Source organism: Drosophila busckii, chromosome 2L, assembly GCF_011750605.1.
Source record: "Drosophila busckii strain San Diego stock center, stock number 13000-0081.31 chromosome 2L, ASM1175060v1, whole genome shotgun sequence".
Classification (NCBI taxonomy): domain Eukaryota; kingdom Metazoa; phylum Arthropoda; class Insecta; order Diptera; family Drosophilidae; genus Drosophila; species Drosophila busckii.
The window spans coordinates 14,789,889-14,807,142 of NC_046604.1; the positions used below are offsets into that span (position 1 = coordinate 14,789,889).

The 17,254-nt window shown below is 39.5% G+C and overlaps 4 protein-coding genes across 4 annotated transcripts in view; 2 read left to right on the top strand and 2 right to left on the bottom strand.

The window, feature by feature from the left end:
* Positions 1-503: 503 nt before the first annotated feature.
* On the bottom strand, positions 504-4,451 carry LOC108608276 (protein smoothened). Its single transcript, XM_017999584.2, has 6 exons — positions 4,143-4,451; positions 3,713-4,082; positions 3,174-3,655; positions 2,493-3,113; positions 2,268-2,438; positions 504-2,207 (listed from the first exon to the last, which is right to left on the bottom strand). Exons 1-6 carry the CDS (start codon positions 4,148-4,150, stop codon positions 809-811), a joined length of 3,051 nt encoding a protein of 1,016 aa, XP_017855073.1. The 5' UTR covers positions 4,151-4,451; the 3' UTR covers positions 504-808.
* A 106-nt stretch (positions 4,452-4,557) lies between these two features.
* Positions 4,558-5,851, top strand: LOC108608277 (U5 small nuclear ribonucleoprotein 40 kDa protein). The gene is made up of 3 exons (XM_017999585.2): positions 4,558-4,741; positions 4,797-4,926; positions 4,985-5,851. Exons 1-3 carry the CDS (start codon positions 4,634-4,636, stop codon positions 5,788-5,790), a joined length of 1,044 nt encoding a protein of 347 aa, XP_017855074.1. The 5' UTR covers positions 4,558-4,633; the 3' UTR covers positions 5,791-5,851.
* On the bottom strand, positions 5,797-6,579 carry LOC108608278 (protein transport protein SFT2). The gene is made up of 2 exons (XM_017999586.1): positions 6,342-6,579; positions 5,797-6,281 (listed from the first exon to the last, which is right to left on the bottom strand). Exons 1-2 carry the CDS (start codon positions 6,513-6,515, stop codon positions 5,853-5,855), a joined length of 603 nt encoding a protein of 200 aa, XP_017855075.1. The 5' UTR covers positions 6,516-6,579; the 3' UTR covers positions 5,797-5,852.
* A 915-nt stretch (positions 6,580-7,494) lies between these two features.
* The window catches only part of LOC108603305 (protein split ends), a 55,401-nt gene continuing 45,641 nt past the window's right edge, over positions 7,495-17,254 (top strand). Inside the window, exons 1-3 of the mRNA XM_033294937.1 lie at positions 7,495-7,724; positions 7,822-7,836; positions 10,809-11,295. Of these exons, the coding sequence (XP_033150828.1) occupies positions 11,147-11,295 (149 nt within the window). The 5' untranslated portion in view covers positions 7,495-7,724; positions 7,822-7,836; positions 10,809-11,146. The remainder of the gene's footprint in view (positions 7,725-7,821; positions 7,837-10,808; positions 11,296-17,254) is intronic.

The following is a 17,254-nucleotide window of genomic DNA, read 5'->3' on the forward strand; positions in this document are numbered from 1 at the left end:
ACACTATAATTGTTTTGTTCTACCTGTCTAAAGGTTTAACTACCTGACAGAGAGTGCAGCTAGTTCAACTGAAACGGCACCTTGTTTTATTTATTTATTTGTTAGCTTCTTAAGCAAACGTATGTAGCATTTGTTATGCTTTTAGCGTTTTGTAACTCAGCCAGGGGTGATAGGTTGGACATTTCAGTTGCTATTTTTGTAACTTCAAGTGGGGGGGCATTAAGGGATTACACTTAAAGCGATTTGAATTTATAATTTTGTAGTTATTTTTGTAAGTATTGATTATATAAACAAAGCGTACACAGTATCTAGTATACACAGTATCGAATTAGAACAAAGCACCAGCGCTTATCGTATAAATTATTAAATAAAACAAAACATTTCTCTATTTCTAGAATCAGAATTTACTAAGAGTAAAGCAGAAACTACAAAACTATAGACTGTTATACTATAAACCAAAGTCTGATTTAAATAAACTTTACACAGCTTATGCTAAATGCTTTAAAAAATCAGTTTATTAGTTTACAACATTTAAAATTGTAGGCACTTGAGTTAACACAAGACGTTTACTTATTTTCGAATTCGTTGTGCGCTGAACCCAAAAGGATTCATACTTAATGTACATTTAAAACAATATACAGACATATAAACACACATGTATATAAAAATATACATAATATAAACTAAGTTAAGGTAACAGTCGGGTAGAGAAGTACAAAAGCTTAAGCTATAACTATGAGTATTCGTTGTTTATAATTCGTTTTGAAATGGAAGTATTTGTGTTTTAGAAACTTAAGTTAAATGCTTCTTACTTGGAGGGCAGCAGCAGCATTTTGAGCTTGTCCGACTCACTCATGAGTGTGGGTTCCCTATGCTGACGTGGGCCCAGCAGCGTATGCAGCTCAGTGGCATCATCAGCGCAGAGCTCATGACGCTGCCTGCTCGCTGCGTTGAGCAATCTCATAGCCTGCTGCAGTTCCTCATTGCCATAGACAGGTGGCAGTGTATGTGTGGCTATGTCAAAGGGATTCGCTTGTATGCCTACATCACAGCTGGTCTTGCTATTGCGTGAATTGGGCTTGCCGGTGGACAAGCCAGAGTAGGAGCTATGCAGCATGTCGCCGAGTGGTAAATCCAATTCGACGGAGGAACAACTTAAGGAGTCAGCATGCACATCCATGGCCGCAGCCAATTGACGTGCATAGTTGCGTTTGAATTCGCTGTGGCTGTCAGCCGGCTCCAGTTCCAATTGCTGCGGCTCCTTGCGAGATTTGCGACTGCGTTGCGAGTTGCGTGATTGACGTTGTGAATCATGGGACTTTTGCATATGCTTAAGAAACTGCTCCAAGGCAGCTGCCTTATTATTGGGCAGCTCTTTTATAGTAGCGCCTCCACCGCCATACTGATCATCATCATCATCGCTGCACTGTTGCTGCTGCTTAACCACCACATTGAGATCTTGTATTTTGAATGAAGCACGTGAATTATCCTCCTCCTCGCTGCTGCTGGTCATGCCTTGATGCTGCAGAAATGGCAATATAAACTGTCCGTTCTTTTGAATGAAATCATTTATGATGCTTGGATCCAATCCGCCATTGCGTCGTCGACTGCTGTGCTGTTGCTTCTTGGTGCTTTGCGCAAAGGCTATCACCTGCGATTCCACTGAAGTGCTGCTCTCGCGTCGACCACGCCCACTGCTATACTTAGCACGTCCACTGCTGGCGGCTATAAAGTCGCGGCGTCGCTGCGTGCGCTTCTGGCAGCCCTGCTTGCCATGCTGCCTGGAGCGTGAGGCTACCTTGGTCTTCATCTCAGCTATTTTTACAGACACTTGTGAGTCGACAGAATTGCGTCGCGATTCAACAGATACATGACGCACACTAACGCTTATCTCCGAGTCGAGTGAGTTCTTGCGTCCAGCTTGTCCTTGACTAGAGGAATTGGTATTGCCCGTGGCGCCCGTCAAGGCCATGCGACGTTTGACGCACTGCGGCAAGTAATGCACCCAAGTGGAGCTGATTTCGTTCGTTTCCGAGGAGTTTAAGTCATTCACATCAAAGTTCAAGCCCACAGGATCCGTGTGTGTGTTGTACAGCGTAATGGAGAGACGTCCTTTATCCTCAAAGTCCTTGCGCTTGGCCCAGGTTTGTGCAATGACCTTATGCTTAGGCATTTTGACTTCCTCCACAACCTCTTTGCCACACTTTCTGCAATACAAAATAGACAACATTAAGCTAAAATACAAAACATAAACTTTTAGCACTAACTTTCTTAGATAACGCTTCCAGGTCTCTATGGATGAGGGCGTCCAGCACCAGGTGGACATGACAATGCCAGCACTAAAGAGACACAGCAGATGCAGCTGTAGCACACCGACGCTAGGACGATTCTCAATCTTACAAGTGCTGTTCTCATCAAAAACTGAAGTGATGCGACAGCTGTAAATTCAATCATATTGATTATTTATAATATTTATAATATAAGTTACTTACATAATATAAGCTCTAAAGCTCTCAGCCCATGCAGCCGAGTGTCTAAACTCTGTAACATGACAAGCTATGGCCACCAGGATAAAGACCAAAGTGAGCAAGGCACACACGCCCATGCGCATTATAATCAAATGTATCTTGTTGCTAGCCGATGTGGATTTAATATCATTGGCAAAGTGCTTGAGTCCAAACAACATCACCATGCCGCGTGTTATAAAATAACCGCCGATGAGTATAACACCACAGAGTGGGCCGAGCAGCAATCCAGCGCGCATGGCGTGATTTATATAGCCCACAAAGCAGATGCCTACAATGCCACTGCCATCAACTTCGCTTAAAGCCATGGTGGTTATGGTCAGGACCAAGGGTAGCGACCAGGCGACCAAATGAAAATAGGAACCCTTCTTATCAATGCGATCCTGCACATGCCCCATGGCGCGCCAGTGCCAAGCATATGTCAAGAACACAAACCAAACCATGCCGGCGGTGAGAAAATAGTAAACAAGCACAAAGATGACAATGCAGGAGAGATTCTCCCCGGTGGTGGGCTCAGAGTGACGCAGAGTGCCATCCTTGCGGCAAACAATGTCCTCGCGTGAGCCTGATGTAAATTGCAGCAGCCAGCTGTAAAATATACAAGTATATTAAACAAATCAAATTATTTTATATATATGTTAGACATACCCTATGCAGGCTATAACAAAGCACAGATTAATATAAAACACAATCACTGCAGGATATTTGTTGGCATTTTGCCAGTCGATGAGAAACGTAGCCACTACGAAAAGATTGGCCAGCAGACATAGACTACCACCATAGCCTATAAGCTTGTGTATTTGTCGATGCTCGTCGTCGGTGTATAAAGGATCCTTGCACTGCACGCCACAGCCTTCGATGCCCGGATAGTAGCTGGCGGCATTATCTGCCGGCACTAGCGGTGGCATGCATTTGCCCGTTGCATTGAATTTCATTTCGCGCACATCATTGTGACACTTGCTTGGAAACAAGGTTTCATTACAGCGCAAGAATTTTGGAAAGAATGTAGTATTGTAAACTATGCGACAGGGCTCAAGCGTAATCCGACACATTTCATAGGAAGGCAGGTAGACCATGTCCTTACCCTGAACTTCCCCGCATTTGGGTTTGAATACGGCGCAGAGAAATGGCTGTAAAATCAGTTTTCGCATGAAATGAGTGTTTTGGTTAACCCAGGGTCAGCTTACCTGTATTACGGCCCAGCATTTGGGCACATGTCGTAGTGCATAGTAACTGTTAAGTGCCTCATTGAGTTCCTCCTCCTTGCGATAATCTGTGAGATCCAGACTGGTTAGCTCGTAAGGCAACTTAGTGCCGAAGCATGTCCTGTGCGTGGAATTGTAGCAGCGCGCTTTGCGCACACACTCCATGTCATCCGGGTTGTCTAGACTATTGAACCAAGGCTTATCAGCCTTGCCCTTTTTTAAATATTGCCTATAATTAAGCGTATCCGCTATCTGCTTGAGCTCAAATTCATCCGAGTTAGTTGGCTGATTTTTATAGCTCGCATCGCTAGCTGCGCTTAACAACAACAGCCACAAGCAACAGGTCCAACTCCTAAATAATAATTTGCATTTAAAAAACATTTTATTATTAAAACGCCAGCAGCATACTTACCGATGCATTATATATTATTTATATATAGCTTCAACACTACAAATGGTATACGCTTTAATACAAGCGTAGCCTTTGTGAATATTAATATTTTTTATACGCAACAGCAACAAGCGGACGCGCCTTTGTTTTTTGTTACTAAGAATTATCTCGTAATCAGTGCATTTTGTTGCAGTTTCTTAGCATTGCTGCTGTCTCAGCGTCTTGTATTTCAACAGAAGTAACACAAATTTAATTCAACAAAATCCAAACAAACCAAGGGAAAAAACAAAACTAAACTAAAAGCAGAGCAACAAAATAATGCGTCTCTCTCAGCAGCTGACCACCCACAATGCTTATCTTGTTGATCTGGCAACGCTGTGATATTTACACCCGACTGTCATCCAGCATAATTTGACTTTTGCAACACTATTTTCCAGCGTTGGGCAGCACGACAACGTTTTGTTTTTACGGCAGCACAAGATTGGATATTTTTGTAATAATATTAAGAAAAAATGGCCACAAAAAGACCAAATAATAGTGTAGTGCTGGTGCCGGAATCTAAGCGCAGCAAAACAGAGCTAGCGGCGTACACAAATCGAGATAAAGCTCTACTGGAAGCGGTAAGTGAAAAGAAGAAGAAAATATGTTAAAATGTTGTTAAATTATTGTTTACAGGGCGTGCGCCGCACTTCAAATCTGCAAGCGCCCATTATGCAGCTAGAGGGACATGAGGGCGAAATATTTACAACGGAGTTTCATCCAGAAGGCGAAATGCTTCTCTCCTCCGGCTATGATAGACAGATATGTAGGGCTATAAAATTGATATATTGAAAATTGTTTCTAACCAATTACACTTTACATAGATATATGGCAGGTGTATGGAGACTGTGACAATATATCCGCCATGTCTGGACACACCGGTGCAGTGATGGAGGCACATTTTACAACCGACGGCAGTCATATCTTCACTTGCTCAACGGACAAGACGCTGGCCATTTGGGATATTGTAACTGGACAACGTGTGCGTCGTCTTAAAGGACACACAAACTTTGTAAATAGTGTGCAGGGCACGAGACGCGGCCAGCAATTGCTCTGCTCCGGTAGCGATGACCGCACCATAAAGATCTGGGATGCGCGCAAAAAACAGGCGGTTCACACGTTAGAAACGCCGTTTCAAACTACGGCGGTTTGTTTTGGTGACACCAGCGAACAGCTTATAAGCGCCGGCATTGACAATGAGCTCAAGATTTGGGATATTCGCAAGCAGCAAGTGCTGCATCAACTACAAGGTCATACGGATACCATAACAGGCGTGTCCTTATCCCCAGAGGGTGATTTTGTGCTGAGCAATGCCATGGACAATACGCTGCGCGTATGGGATGTGCGTCCTTATGCGCCAGGCGAGCGTTGTGTCAAGGTGTTCCAAGGACATCAGCATAACTTTGAGAAGAATCTATTGCGTTGCGCTTGGTCGCCGGGCGGAGATAAAGTTACCTGCGGCTCAGCTGATCGTTATGTCTACGTATGGGATGTTACTTCACGACGCATTATGTACAAACTTCCCGGACATAATGGCAGTGTCAATGATGTGGACTTTAGTCCGCGTGAGCCGCTCATAGTTTCCTGTTCCAGCGATAAAACCTTGTACCTAGGCGAGATTGAGGATTAAGTTGTATCACAAATAAGTTTTTATTTTCAACGCTTAATAAATATGGAATTTAAACTTAGAACCTAAACAGGCAATACACTTGTGGACGCAGAAACGCTGCTCTTGAAGAGTTGGCCAAAGAACTTGAGTCCCGTGGCGCCGCCGGGCACCATGCCGAGCAGCATGAAAAGCAACGTTATAATTTGTGCCACAGAGCAGAGTACAGTCAACGCGGTGCTCTTAACCACCAGCGCAAAGTAGAGCGTCAGACTAAGGCATACGCTGTAGGAGATGGATGTCAACAGACGCGGCTTGGAGAACATTTGCTTAAAGAATGCCTGAAAGCCAACCAGAAAGCACAGGCTAAGTATAAAGAACAGACTGCCAAGGGTGAAAAGAAGCGCGAACTTGGGCTTCAGCATGAGCACGGGGATGTATAATGTAGACAGAGACATAAAGAACACGGCAATGCCCAGGCAGGCAATGAATCCAATGATGCGCTGCAGTCGTGACTGCAAAGAAATAAGTAAATGTACAGTAATTGTTTGTAAGATGCATGATGACGCACTTACAAGCTGTGGACAACAAGTATCCTGCGTTTCCTTTAGCCAGCTGTTCGCCTCCGGCTCTGTGTTGCGCGAAAAGATTGAGGGCACCTTAATCTGTGGCAGTTTCACATTGAAATTCTTCTTTTGGTCGCTCTGCAGCAGCAGATACTCGTCCAGATCCTGCTTCAGATTACTCATGTTGCAGGTTGTCTATATTTTTTTGTGCCAACCAGGCGCTTATGTTTTTGTTAATAATTTGTAATTGTTTTTTCTTTTAATTTTGAAACTATCGATAGCTCAGTTTCCAGTTTCCCATGCTCAGTTTCCAGTGAGCAGCTCAGTTTCCAATTACTTTCCCCTCCGCACAATATTATTGTGGATAATACTCGCTAATTTGTTGCGTTAGCTGCTTCTCGCTCGCACCTATGAATTTCGTTCACCGAGCTGCTCGCACGATTTCGTTGTGGATAATATGTGCAGCATAAATTTTTGTTGTATTTCTTGTTGTTGTAATTGAGCAGTCGACGTGCACGGACGTGTCGTCGGTTTGTGCGCGTAATTGTAAACCGAAAAAAAAGAGAAAAAAACAAATAAAAGCTAATGCTATAAAGTTAATTAAGTTAAAACGTAGTAGTATATGGATTTAAATGTGCGCCGGTAAAGAAGTAAACAAATACACTTCAGTCGGTATGTGCGTTGTTCGCTTACCCCCCACCAGCCCCTATAAGCTACATAATTAATAATAATACAATAGTTATTAGTGGGCGGTTTATGTCGCGAACGCGCGTTCATTGATAAACATACACACAAAAAAGAAAAAGAAAATAATAATAAAATAAATACATACGCCCCCGCCCCTTGCTGTGCTGTGTTGTTCCCTCAACGGCCAGCAAATTGTTTAAATGCATATATAAAAGTGTATGCGTGTGTATATGTGCGCGCGTGAGTGTGATAGCGAGAGCGTATGCGTGTGGGCGATTGTGTTTATGTGTAAAACGCATTAATTACACATACACAAATGAGAAATAACAACAACAACAAATGTAAATACAATCACATACAAACAAAAACAATACGTAAATTTAAAATACAAAAAAAAAAAAGCATGCAAATTGATGAAAAGCCAAAAAATAAAGTATTTTAAATGCAAATTCAATCCTATAATAAATTGATCAACAAAAATTTTTTATTGTTTTTTGCATTAAATTGCAACCAATTAGTTTGTGATCGTTTTTTTGTTGATCTTGTTGAATGAAATTCAAAAATAAATCCAAGTGAATGATAAATAAATTTGAAATTCGAATCGTGGGAACTCAAAACACAACTAACGAGGATTTTCGGAATTTGGAGGTATCTTTGGAGAAACATCGATCTAATGCAGTCTAATGACTAAACACGATCAATGGTGTAAGTACAAAAAATAATTCTTATTCGTTTTATAAAAATAAAGAAAAAGTTCTAAATGTTCCAAATATTAAAACACTCTTAATTTTATTCATTGCAGCTCTCCACACAATTGGTAAGGATTCAACGGATTAAATAAACAACAAAAAATAGTGTTAATAACAAGAAATTAAAAATAGTTGGCCACAATTTCTTGGCCTAACAAATAGAAAGTGTTTCCGAAGTGAAAGAAAACCGCAAAATAAGTTGCAAAGTGAAAAATATTTAAAACAAAAAATGCCCATGATATTTGCCAAAGAAAATTTATTAACAAAGTTTATGCCAATTTAGAAAAACTCAATTGAAGCAATTGCAATTTATATACAAAAGTATGCATATGTATGTGTGTGTAGTGTAACGCCCAGGACTCGATTCGTTAAGAGCTGATCTACAAAGAAAAAATGGCACAGTATGTGTGTGTTTGTGTGTGTGTGTATGTATGTACTACATATAAATACTAAAGCTACAGTTTTTGTAGCGCAGGCGGGTGCTACAGAGCTACAACTACAAGCGGCAGCAGCAGCAATTAACTCGAAAGCAAAGAATTTCATCAGAAATTCAAAGCACATAAGGCGAACGGATGACGTGCAACGGGGCTGAAAATAATGAGAGAGGGGCAGCGACGTCAGCAGCGACAGCGACGTTTAAATAGTCGTCGTTGTTGTTGTTGTTGCTGCTGGTGCTGCTGCTGTTATTGTTTTGTAGCAAAAATCCAGGCTGACAGCTCCCCCTCAACGAGTTGTCAGAGCAACAACAACTAAAAGTAATATGGCGCTGCCTTTATTCGTCTGTGTGTGTGAGCTCCAACAAAGCACACATACATGCACAGTCACACACATAAGCATAAATGTGAAACGAACAACGCAAATAAAAGCAGCTTGCGCTTATATAAATGCGTGCGAGCGAGATGCCGCTACGACCGGGGTACAATATTAAGAGAGAAATTGTCGCTGCGCGTCGCTTTTGAGAAAAATCGATTCAGCTACAGCTGCAGAGCGCGCAGCGACAAAACGAGAACGCGCGCGCGCAAGCGAGAAAGCAATAGGCGCAAACCGTATGCGTGTAAGCGAGCAAATGAATACCGATTCTTTTTTTTTTTTTGTTGTTTTTCTGCTGCTTTTATTTAACTTTAACCCGTTTTAGGTGCGTGCGCAAGCGTCGAAATGTATGTGTGTGTGTGTGTGAGCTGCTAGAAATAACTACAAAACTACAAAGTTGTAGTTGTTGTCGCTGTGTGGTGGCATGCGTTGCCCCCACTTGCCCTCTCTCGCTCATTAGCTTGCTCGCTCTCTTTCTCGCTTGCTGCGGTCACGTAGCAATCGCTACAAAAACTCGTTTGCTGTCGCTGCTGCTTCTTTTTTCAATTTGAAATTCTAGCAAAAATTTCCAGCATTTATTTTTAATGGGCTTTCAACCATAAATGCTTAGCAGCTTTATTATGTGCACACATTAATGCCAAAGACAGCTACAAATTATTGAATACATATTTTGCACACAAGTTGAGGTTCTGCTCCCCAACGAGCAGAACAAAGGTCTACATAAATTTCAGAGAGCGTTTTTTGTTTTTTTCTTTATTATGAACCGCACCCCAGCAGGCATACAAAGCGACTGACGGCAGCTACAACTGCGAGTACAGCCAGGTGAACAACAAGAAAAACAAGAAAGAAAAAAACTTTCACGATCGATGGGGGCAGCAGCAGCAGCGGCGGCGGCGGCAGCGCCAACAGCAATGGCTGCCAACGCCAGCGCTACAGACTAAGTGTGTGGGGGAAGAGCGACAGAGAGAGCGAGCGAGTGAGCGCAAGAGCGAGAGAGTGTGCAAAAGTGTACATAGTACTGTACACACACACACACACACATAAACATGCATTTGTATTATGACTACATAACCATTTATAAATATACAGCAGCAGCTACAACAGATACTCGTTTTTTCCATGCCCAGGCAGCTATAAATTCTTTATGTACATAAAAGCACATAACATGCACACAAACATACACACACACAGATTCAGTTTTGTATGCATGTGTGTGTGTTTAGTGTGTGCGCTGAAGCAGCAACAACGAGAGCCATTAAAACCTGTCCTGCGCTATCTCACTCTAACAACAGAGCACCCCACTTTGCCAAGCTGTAGGCATTGTATGCCTGCGTGTTTGTGTAGCTGTGTGTATCTGTGTGTGTGTGTGTGGCTATAACAACCACGTCAGACAGCAGGCAAACGTCAATTATAAGCGCTGTACAACGTTGCCGCACTTCATGCCGCCGCTACGAAATAAGTGCGAGAGAGCGTGTGAGCGCATGCGAACACTCTTTTGTGCGCGTCAGAGCGAGTGAGAGATAAGCAATGACCATGCGCTGTTGCCGCACTTCACGCCCAAGCAAGGCAGGCCAGCTAGCAAGCATGAATTGCTGTTGTTGTTCTTTGCTGCTGTTGTGTTTTTTTCTCTTCTTTTTCTTTTTGGAATTTTTAACATGCGCCCCGCTTGGCTTGCTGCTGCCGCTGCTGCTGCTTTTTGTTATTTTGTTGGCCCGGTACGTGGTTGCCTGGCCTGGCTGCCTGACTGGGATTATAATAACGTGATGTTGACGTTAACGTCGACTGCGCCGCTGAGGAAATGCGCTGCAGAGAAACTCAGGCCCTATTATATACACACACACACACACATGCACAAATATATACATATTACAGCTTATATAGCTATACACGCGATATGGCAGACAGCCCTCCAGTGACTTTGCCTTTTTTTATTTTTTAAATATATATTTTGTTGTAAATTGAGCGCAAAGATCTTGCGTATCTCATAGATACATACTATAGAGCCAGCACATGCATTGTTCAATAAACAATTTAAATTGCTCTAGTTGAATTAAATTTGTATATTTTTAGCATTAAATTAACATAAATTGGCAGCAGCTTTTTTATACAATGAATGAATTAAATGCAAAAGCAATTGAAAGCAAAGTAATATATATTATAATAAACTGTAATATATAGTGCAAAGAGTGCCCCACCCCCCACCCTACAAATGTGTATATTCTCTTTGCAGCACCGCCGCCCCCACGTGAAAATCCATCATCGAGTGTTTCTGTGTGTGTTTTTAAAGAGTAAAATAGCAAAATCGAAAAAATGCAAGCAAGCAATTGAAGCAAAATCAATCAGAAAATAAACGATTTGCAGTGAAGTTTCCGCTCTAGCATAATTCTATCTCAAAAATATGTGTGCAAGTGAAGCAAAAAAGATAAATGCATAAGGCGTACTAAAGCGCTGTGTCTCTTGTGTTTGGGAGGAGCGCGCCCCATCCCAACAAAAAAAAAAATAATGCGCCTCCCTAATCGCTGGCATACGGTGAAATATGCTCAATAGATTCGTGAGTTTTGTCGAAACATGGTACGCGACAGTAGCCGTAACATTTGTTTTGGAAAATTAGCCGAAACTACGCAGCAGCATCAACAACAAATAGCCGTGGATAGTAGCAGCACCACCAATAACAACAACAACAACAACAATAATAATAATAACCAAAAATTAAAAAGGTAAGTGCTACAAAGAAAATAATATAAAATCAAATCAAATGCAAATCTAAACTATATATATACAATTTAAATATTTCAGTAACGAATTACATTTTGAAATATAAATAGATTTTTAAGTTAGGAATCTGCCAATTTAGGAGCTAGCATATGATTTGAAATGATTTTTAATGAACTATAGCTTCTAAATTGGGCTTAAAATCCATTTGAATAATGAAATTATATTTGTATCTTTTAATTTGAAGCTAGCATAGCATTTAAAAAGATTTTTGTATGCAAAACTTCAAAAATTTGAGAATTCTTGAGCCATTTGATTAATAAAATAAAAGAATTGTATTAATTTCTGGGTCTTAAAAAGTTTTCCAGCTCAAAAAACATAGAAAAGGCTAAAGCCAATAAACTTTAAACTAAAAACTAAACTCAAAAACCAAAAACTGCTTTAAATATATCTGATACAGCATTAGATTTATGCCCTAAAAAAGAAAAATTCCCTTTTAACCACACGCACGATCGACTCGGCTGCACTTCCGCGTATCTTTATGCACTTAACTGGAAACTATTATACCTAGAAGAGTAGCTGGGCAACAAAATGTATCTTGTATCTTATGGCTAATGTAATGCAGTGGCAAGCTGCGTAGGCCCTAGAACCAAACTCAGAACTCCAAACTGCGTAGGCTTTGGTAGTCTGGAATTTTGAAGGCGCCCACTGCTCTGCTCCCAAGTTGAAGTTGAAGTTGAAGTTGAGGCTGAGGCACGGTGGTCTTATCTTTCAAAAAGAGAGAGAAAGATCTGTGACACGTTTACGAAAAGTAGCAGCAGCAGCAGCAGAGAATAAAACAAAACGTATCTTAAGTAGATGCAGTGTGTGTATCTGTGAGATACTTGTGTGTTGTTTCTTACCTTGACTTGTCTTGTTACCTGTAAGTACAATGCGTGCGTGTGTGTAGACGAAGACGGACAGACAGACGGACGGACGGACATATGGCGCTGTCGACGTTGCGCACGCTGTCGCTGCCACTGCCGACGTCTATTTTGCGTTATTACGTAATGTTATTTTTCGTTTATGTATGTGTGTATATTGAATTTGGGCACAAGAATCTTGCGCTAGTGTGTGTGTGTGTTTTTTAGTCTGCCTTCATTTGTTGTGCTCTTAGCCAAACAAGTTTTTTTTTTATATATACAAGACGTATATACTTTTTTATTTATTTTTTATACGTAGCCGGGGTGCAAAAGTCAACGTCTAATTGCTTTATTAGCCGGGCTTACTACCAAAATAACAATAAAAAAATATACTATTGTTGCTTAGCTCAAGTTTGCGGTGCATTAAACCCGCAGCCAATGTCAGCCAGATATAAAAACAACAGCAACAAATTACAATTGCAAAACTATCGTTAACCAAAATAATATATGCTTATAAAAAATATTTAAAAAAAAACCCAACCCAGTCAACAGCTTTTTGACATTGACAATGAACCGAAGTCGAAGTATAAAGTAAAGTCAACAAACAACAGAAATTAAAATACAAAAAAAAATATATATACAAAATTACGCACTTATATACATACGCGCAGGCACGCATTAGATACATTTTGTATCTGCGGGATACATTTGATAGCCACAAGCCGAAAAGAAACGAAATTATAATCAAAACCAGCTGTGCAATGATGACGCACATTACACCCCATTGATATATATTATTTATATAAATGTACATAGATATGCAAAGATAATGAGCATTAGTTTGGGCTATTCATCAACTGTATCTAAGGGATGCGCTTCAAATATAAAAAACATACTTATATAAAGACAAACAGCTAAAATATGCTAATTATTATATAAAAAATTTCATTCAGCAAAACAATGTTTATTATTGATTTTATTGTTTAATGAAATTTAGCACATTTTACACATATAAGTATAAAATATATAGCAGCTATAAGTTAACAAATTAAATTTTATTTTGATACGCTGTTGCTATACAAAATATTTGACAAAAAATTTTGATTAAATTGAATTTTTTTTTTTAATACAATTTTAAGCAAAAGTAAACAATCTATATAGAAATATAATAAGACAGCTGCAAAGCTTTGGAACTAGATCATTGAGCTAGAGTATCAGATTTTTATATTTTCAAAGCATTTTGTGACTCGTTTCAATGTCATGTAACATTTATTTATTTATTTGTTGTTTGCCCATTGCTATTGTTGTTAATGTACACACACACACATAGACAGACGAGTAAGCAATATATTGTTGCCTTTTTGGCATTGAACAACATTGTGTAGTGTGGAGACAAGCCAAAAAAAAAATAGAAAAAAAAATAGAAAAAAGTAGATTAGATAGAGGCAACAAACTACAAAAGTATCTATAACGCATAGGGTTGGAAACACATTTAGCTATTTTTTACAATTAGTTACAAGCAATTGTTGCTGCGTCGCCTCGAGCTGCAAAAGCAACAAAAATATAAATAAAAAAAAACTTTGTCTTATCTGTTGAAAAATTCAGTTGTTAGAACTTTTGAGCTTGAGTATAGTTTTTCAGTTTCTATCGCTACAACTGACTGTGCATATTATTTAACGTACTTATTTAATTATAATTAACATTTGTAAATCAGTTACTCACGCTATATGGCGTGCTTAACTTAATATTATTATTATTGTTAGTTGTCTTATAGTTAGTCGCCTGTTACTCATCAACTAATTTCAATTGTCGTTTCGTTTTATATTTGATTATTGCACAGCTGATAAGCAATAAAGAATAGAAGCGAGAGCATTGCGCAAACAATTTTATTGTTAATGAAATATGAGAATGCAGTGGCACATAATTATGTGAAAAAAGCTGCAAAAATGTTGCAAACTTGGCATAAAAACTTAAAGGCAAATAGTTGTTGAAATATATCAAATGTTTTTAAAGAAATAGCTTAACTTATTGTTTATACATTTGCCTATATTTAGCAACTAAGCGTTTTGTATATTTCATATTGCTCATTGCAATTTTATAACTGTGCGCTGAATGTATCTATAAGTACGCTTAGGAACGCCTTAAGCTAAAAAACATGTACTAACAGTTGTTGTTGCTGTATTTTGTTTTGCAAGTCGTGCAATTATTTGATTATTATTTGCATTGTTATTTTGTATGTTTGTTGTTGTTGTTGTTTTCTTTTGTGCCTAACGTTGCACATTTTTGTTAACGTCGCCCATTGTTGCTGCTGCTGTTGTTGTTGTTTCGTAATTCCATATGCCATATAGAGTTTTTTAAGCTGCAAAAATTGCCAAGAGAGTGTGAGCGAGATGGTGATAGGTTGAGAGCGAGAGGCAAGCTACGTGACAGGGCGTCTGGCAGCAATGCGATAACTCAACTTTATGTGTTGTGTGTGTGAATGGGAAATTAGAAAATTCCCAAATAATTTCACAGTTGAGCTGAGCGGCGTACACGCCTGTGCGCAGTTGCCGCACTTCATACAAAAGGAGACAAACAAAAGGTGCTAAGAAGCAAACACACACACACACACACGGAGACACTCGCACACGCGAAGAGACAAAAGATTAACATAAAGTACAAAAAACAACAACAAATTGATTATATTAGAGGCACAGCGTAGAGGCCTGAAATGAAATGATGGCTTGTTATTACCTGTTACCAATAAAACCAGTTGCTGCCCCAGCTAGCAGAAGTGTCAAGGGGGGGGATTATGTTGATGATGATGATGTGACGTTTGCCAGCAGCATAAACCGGTTGTTCAAGCGATCAGGTGTATATATGTGACTAAATTAGCCATAAAGCCGACTTCTGTAAATTAATGCACAATGTATGGCTTCAAAAGATACAAAATAAACGCGCTCTACAACATACAACAGCAGCAGCAGCAGCAACGACAACAACAACAATGCAACGCAGGCAGACAAACTACACACACACACACACATGCACATGCATATGCGTGTGTGTGTAGCGAGAGCAACTATGGCGACGACTACAGCGAAAATTTTTAGCGAAGTTCGGCAACGTCGCAACAACAACATTTCGCATCTAATAGCAGCAGCAGCAGCGGGCAGCGACGTCGACGCTAGCGACAGCTGTAGACAACAACGCGCTTTGCTTGTTTTTCTTGTTTCCATTTTGCTGTTGTTGTTGTTGTTGTTGTCTATCTTGGCTTGTTTTCAATTAGAGTCAACGGCAGCGGCAGAGCGCGGCAGCAAATGTAAAGTAAAATACAAGCAGCGGCCATTGTCGTCGCTCTCGTACTCGTTGCCTGCTCAGCCTCAGCCCAGCGAGTTGAGTTACTTTTGCCGCACGTTGTGTAAACATCAGTCGCAGTCGACGCTCGACGCTGACGTTAACGTTATCGTTGCCAGCGTCTGAGCCAATTTGAATTTGCAGCCACGCACACACACTCACACATATGCATATGCTAGCGCTATCTCGCTTGCGCTTACGCTGCTGCTTTTTGTGGTTGTCGCTGCCGCCGTCGCTGCTGCTGCCGCTGCTGACTGCTTTTGTAGGTTTTCTGCTTTTTGGCTTTGGCGTTTACTTTATTTTTATGCTGGCATTTTTGCGGCACTTGAATATTGCTCACAACATGCATGCATGTGTGTGCGTGTGTGTGTGTGTGTGTGTGCATGACTCATTTGCAATTAAACGACAAAGGCACACACACACACTCAACACGCATAGCTTGCTCACTCGCTCGCTCTCGCTTGATTTTGTTACTTTAATCAATTGGACTTTTGCTCTTTATAAAACGCATGCAGGCAGCTTCGGCTTAAGAACAACAACAACAACAACAAAATAATTCAGTTAGTTGTCTTACAGGAAGCACTCGCTTAATGGCGCTTCTCATCATAATAAACAAATAAATAAACTAAATAAATCGCACAGCTCTCTTGGCTTTATTAGATAAAATTGCACATCCCCCCACACCACTCTGCTTGTCTCTTTCTTTTGCTGTCTTTTGTTTGCCTTAAGCAGCGAAGAGAGATCAAAGCGCCAGGGCAGCGACTTTCTTGGGGCCAAGTGGTTTTTTAAATTTGTTGTAAAATGTCAAGTGCTCAACAAAATAAAAAAATAAGCTCAAGTTTTGCGGATATGAGAACTTATTAAAGTTGAAATTATTTAATTTTTTATATATCATTATTTTTTCTATAGTAACCCACTACAACTTTCTTACATTCAATTACATTTTTATAATTAAAAACACTTGTCGCAATTTTTTGCACTTGCCAGACTTTAATTAGAGACTTTTGTTTGTTTTAAAATAATTGAGTCACTTACGCGCGTATTTCCCAGTAGTTAAATTTATTTCAATCCCAACCACATGCTCTACACATGTGAGAGACTTGTTCTTGTTGTTATTTTTTTATTTTTATTATTATTGTTTTTTATTGCTGGCAATGCGTGCAGTCAATTTGCATGTTTCATTTCAGTTGTGTTTTTGCATTTGTAATTAGCGTGGCAATTAAAGATAATAATTAAAAATGCATTTTTCATTTCGGTTTATACAAAATACAGCTGACAAGTGTGGAAAAAGCAGCAAAACGTGCTAAACAAAACACTGAGAAAATAAATAAATTGTTACGTAAAAATAAAAAAACATGACGCCTTTGGTTGTATTCTTTATTATATAAGAAACAACAATAAACATAAATAAATTGTATATAAAATGAATGAAAAATGCAAAAATATTTTATTGCTCGTAAATTAATTTGGCAAAATTTTTTAACAAATTTTCATTAAGTGTTATAGCCAGTTGACGCAATTGCAAACTGCAATTATAGTTAATAATTTTTGCAATTATTGTGTGAAATTACTTTGATTTTTTTTATAAATATATTATAATAATTTATGGCCATGTGTTTGCGCTTAAGCGTGATAATAATAAAAACGCAACGCTCAATTATTATTAAACATAAATAATATTATTTATAAATTACGTGTGTGTATTTTGCGTTAATTTCACTTTGAC

Bases quoted from the DNA above. Each gene is read 5' to 3' on its own strand.
- LOC108608276 (XM_017999584.2), bottom strand. The intron at 3,656-3,712 runs GTAAGCTGACCC...CTGATTTTACAG, and splicing joins AATGCTGGGCCGTAATACAG to CCATTTCTCTGCGCCGTATT. The intron at 2,439-2,492 runs GTAAGTAACTTA...TTGAATTTACAG, and splicing joins AGCTTTAGAGCTTATATTAT to CTGTCGCATCACTTCAGTTT.
- LOC108608277 (XM_017999585.2), top strand. From the start codon at position 4,634: ATGGCCACAAAAAGACCAAATAATAGTGTAGTGCTGGTGCCGGAATCT. The intron at 4,742-4,796 runs GTAAGTGAAAAG...TATTGTTTACAG, and splicing joins ATAAAGCTCTACTGGAAGCG to GGCGTGCGCCGCACTTCAAA. The intron at 4,927-4,984 runs GTAGGGCTATAA...CACTTTACATAG, and splicing joins CGGCTATGATAGACAGATAT to ATATATGGCAGGTGTATGGA.
- LOC108608278 (XM_017999586.1), bottom strand. From the start codon at position 6,515: ATGAGTAATCTGAAGCAGGATCTGGACGAGTATCTGCTGCTGCAGAGC. The intron at 6,282-6,341 runs GTAAGTGCGTCA...ATTTCTTTGCAG, and splicing joins ATACTTGTTGTCCACAGCTT to TCACGACTGCAGCGCATCAT.